Genomic DNA, 4,527 nt, shown 5'->3' on the forward strand with positions numbered 1-4,527 from the left:
GGGCATATAGAGAAGAACTATCAATAAAGATGGTTGTCACCTACCACAAATGGCAGACCCTGTGGCAGACGAGGATCGGATCAGAAAAAAGAATAATCAAGAAATCTTTCAACTGGATGGTGTGCTATTGGCAAAAGTGAAGTGGTCCATCGTCATGAATATTTCTGGCGCCCTTTTTATGGAAGAAAGCTTCAAGATTAATGAAGAAGTACAGTTGCAGGTTGCTAGTACTGCTCGGAAAAAGACTTTCACTGGGCAGAGGCCCCGCAGGTTATTTTACCAGGAGAGCAGTGCAATATCAAGCCAAGAATAACAATACCAGCATCAAACCAGCATTGTACAAGACAAAATCTTGACGAGTATTTTTGACAAAGCTTGGAAACTTTGTTCACGTGTTTGCGCACTTCGAACTGCCTGTGGTCACGGTTTGTAGCTCGGTGATAGGTAATTATGAATCAAAAAATCAAAGTCCTTAACGGACAACGTGCTGCCAACACGTTGGTTCGGACAAGGCAATAATAAAGTCCTTAACGGACAACGCGGCGAAGCGTTGGCCCGGAGAAGGCAAAGTGTAGGGAAGCGGACCTGGTGTGATGGTTAGAACATTTGACCATCACGCTGAGGACCTGGAATCAAATCCCACTCCCGACAAACTCGCAAATTGTGAGTTCTTCCTTCGGAAGGGAATTAAAGCGTGGGTCCCGAGATGAACTAGCCTAGGGCTAAAAATCTCGTTAATACAGATAAAAAAAGGCAAAGTGTATCAAAGTCCTTAACGAGCAACTCGCTGGCGACGTGTTGGCTCGCAAAAGGCAGCAGAAATCAAAGCCCTTAACTGACAACGCGCTGCCAGCACGTTGGTCCGAAGGCACGAAAAAATATAAAAATCCTTAACGAGCAACACGTTACCGACGTGTTGGCTTGGAGAAGGTAACACTATCAAAGTCCTTAACGGACAACGTGCTGCCAACACGTTGGTCCGGAGGAGGCAAAGGTCTCAAAGTCCTTAACAAGCAACTCGCTGGCGACGTGTTGGCTCGGAAGAGGCAGAAAGTATTAAAGTCCTTAACGGGCAACGCGCTAGAAACGCATTGACCCGGAGAAGGCAGAATAATGTTGTTTTAAACAGTTTTCAGCAATCTGATAGAGAACGTGTTGGGAATCATAACTTTCGAACAAGATGATGGATATTTTGATTCATGCTAAATGTGATATGGCGAAAATACAAATAGGCTCCTAAAGACCTATCTCAATTTCTGCATAATTCGATCAAGCATTAATTAAAACGACATGTTTACTCATTTTTTAAGTATTCCTATTAGGTAAAGCCCATAAATTATATTTTCAAAAATTTTAATAATTTTTGCAACACTCCTTGTTTAGCACTCAATTTTGGGTAAATTTTGTTCACCGTGTATGTCAAACAGGAACATTTATTGTCAAAAGTGAGCCAATGTGGTGTCTTTTGCAACCCGCCGTTTCACTTTCGTTACGTCAAGGTTGACCTCGAATGTCAAACAAGACTTGTTCATCATTATTTTATTTTCGAGTTTATTAACTATTCTGTTATTGTTCAAGTTCGGAAAAATTACCATTGAGATCAGAAAACCAAGCTCTTTCGTGTTATGCACCAAAAGCGGGAAAATATTTTTCATTTTAGGACCCTATTCTGCTATAACGATAGCGACATTTAACAAAAGGATTTGGAAGTTTTTTGAGAAAGCAGTACAAAGCAGCGTAACTTAAATTTCGAGGAGCCTCAATACATTCAGAATTCCAGAAAAGATCCGTATGGAATCAAGAGCGATTCCTTTCGAACTCTGAAACTGCGCTTAAACAACCCAATTTTTGAAAAACCAACCCAAAAAATATGTTGTTGGATTTTCCGTGTCGTTGCTATGTGCCAATAGAAAAGACCTTTTAACCATAGAATCCATCTCTAATATCCCTGTTAAAAGTTTGGGTTTCGCCTTATCCAAACATATGCGTAACTGTCAAAATACCCAAACAAAGCAAAAACATGACTCATTTTCGCCCGCCTAACTGTCAAACGCCGCGGCGAAACCGTGAAAACATTCTTCCATTCATCACGAGAACGAGGCTGTGGCTGAGGCACTCGCGGTGTGGTAGGTTCCCGTTAGATTTTTCTTTACTGGATCGGAACGAAAACCGGATAATCTGATTCCTGGCTTGCTGACTATCTTTCACAGAAGAAAAAGGAACCATCGTCGTCCCCGAGGAAGTGAGTGCGAACTGAGGAAAAAGGAAGTAAACCAAAGCCAGTCTCAAGATGATGTCCTTACCGGGAAGTATCGCCTTCGATGAGTACGGGCGACCGTTCATCATCCTGCGGGACCAGGAGAACCAGAAGCGACTCACCGGCAACGAGGCCATCAAGGTAGGTTTTGAATATTTTTCTGGAAAGTTCATCACATGGTTCGAAAGTTTGTGAATGGGAGTGGATGTGCGATTTTTTTTTGTGTAGGATGATTTCAGACGGCATCCGAATTTTCTAGATTGAAATGTGTAAATGTGGAATTTTCGGGCAAAATGTGCCAAAACATGTCGTTTGCAGTTTTTAAAATGTGATTTGAAAAAAATTGTGTGCAAATTTGTAAAGTTTTAATTAGAAAATCGATTTTTCTCAAACAGCCGGATGAATCAACTGAAACCTAACCTCAATTTGTATTTATGGTTTTTAGAGTCACATCCAAGCAGCGAAGCAGATCGCTCATATCATCCGGACCTCGCTGGGACCAAAGGGTTTGGACAAGATGATGGTCAGCGGAGATGGAGAGGTGACCGTGACCAACGATGGTGCCACCATTCTGAAGTTGATGGATGTGGACCATGAGATCGGAAAGTTGATGGTTCAACTCAGCCAGTCCCAGGACGATGAGATTGGAGACGGAACGACCGGTGTTGTGGTGCTGGCCGGAGCTCTGCTGGAGCAGGCTGAGTCCCTGTTGGATCGTGGCATCCATCCAATTCGTATCGCTGATGGTTTCGAGCTGGCGGCTCAATGTGCTATCAAGCACCTGGATTCAGTGGCTGAACCGTTCCCGATCTCCCGCGATAACAAGGAACCGTTGATCGAGGTGGCAATGACGACGCTGGGAAGCAAGATCGTCAACAAGTGCCACCGACAGATGGCGGAGATTGCCGTGGACGCGGTTTTGACCGTGGCCGATCTGGAGAAGAAGGATGTCAACTTCGAGCTGATCAAGCTGGAGTGCAAAGTGGGAGGCCGCATGGAGGACACTTGCCTGGTTAAGGGTGTTGTAGTGGACAAGACTATGTCCCATTCGCAGATGCCCAAAACCCTGAAGGATGTCAAGCTGGCCATCCTGACCTGCCCGTTCGAACCGCCAAAGCCCAAGACCAAGCATAAGTTGGATGTTACCTCGGCCGAGGACTACCGCAAGCTGCGCGAGTACGAACAGGAAAAGTTCTTGACCATGGTCAAGCAGGTCAAGGATGCCGGAGCTACGCTGGCCATTTGTCAGTGGGGCTTCGACGATGAGGCGAACCATCTGCTGCTGCAGCAGGAACTGCCGGCGGTTCGTTGGGTTGGTGGTCCGGAAATCGAGCTGATTGCCATTGCCACCGGAGGACGAATTGTGCCGCGATTCGAGGAACTGACCCCCGACAAGCTCGGTTATGCCGGATTGGTGAGAGAGCTGAGTAAGTATCTGAAATTTTGTTAGAAATGTCCATATGATAATCGAGAAAACGAAAAAGTTTTTTCGGTGTTTTCAGTCTCATGAAATTTCAGAGAGACATGGAATCAGAAGATCATTTCATAGAAAAGCCTTTCGAGAACCTGATAAAGTTAGCCAAGGAGGTTGTACCTAATCAACTTACAAAACAAAATATTAAATTACTTCGGAATATACATAGGGATTGGGATCATGTAGACAGAGGGTCTTATTTTGGACAATTTGATGATAAGAAAATGACTGAGTTATAGTGGGAAGTGCTGGTCTCACACCCTATATGTAACTTCAATATCTGCTTATTTTTCACCGGATAACATTTAAACAAGAATACTTTCAAGTCCCCTAGAAAAATCATTATTACAACAACTCTCTTTAACTTTGTTACAAAAAAAAATCAATTCGTAACTTTCCCTGAAGCCGAAGCTCAACGCAATGTGCAGACAGTTCGTAATAGTAAAAAAACTTCTACCTTCCCTTCTAGGCTTCGGAACGACCAAGGACAAGATGTTGGTCATCGAGGAGTGCAAAAACACCCGCGCGGTCACCATTCTGATCCGAGGTGGCAACCAGATGATCACAGCCGAAGCTAAGCGATCGATCCACGATGCCCTGTGTGTGGTTCGGTCCCTCATCCAGGACTCCCGCATCGTGTACGGCGGTGGTGCTGCGGAAATCAGCTGCTCGTTGGCCGTCGCCCGCGAAGCTGACCAACTGTCCACGCTGGAACAGTATGCCTTCCGTTCGTTCAGCGTCGCCCTGGAATCGGTGCCGTTGGCTTTGGCCGAGAATAGCGGTCTGCCTCCGATCG

The 4,527-nt window shown here is 45.0% G+C and overlaps 1 protein-coding gene across 1 annotated transcript; it reads left to right on the forward strand.

Annotated features, from left to right (window-relative positions):
• Positions 1 to 2,005: 2,005 nt before the first annotated feature.
• LOC109402400 (T-complex protein 1 subunit epsilon) lies at positions 2,006 to 4,527 on the forward strand (the record flags this gene model as incomplete). Its single annotated transcript, XM_019675070.3, is given in 4 exon segments — positions 2,006 to 2,126; positions 2,211 to 2,398; positions 2,703 to 3,684; positions 4,201 to 4,527. Coding segments are annotated over 3 exon segments (1,417 nt in total), but the record flags the coding sequence as incomplete, so codon positions are not given.

This window comes from Aedes albopictus, unplaced genomic scaffold (assembly GCF_035046485.1).
Source record: "Aedes albopictus strain Foshan unplaced genomic scaffold, AalbF5 HiC_scaffold_420, whole genome shotgun sequence".
NCBI lineage: Eukaryota > Metazoa > Arthropoda > Insecta > Diptera > Culicidae > Aedes > Aedes albopictus.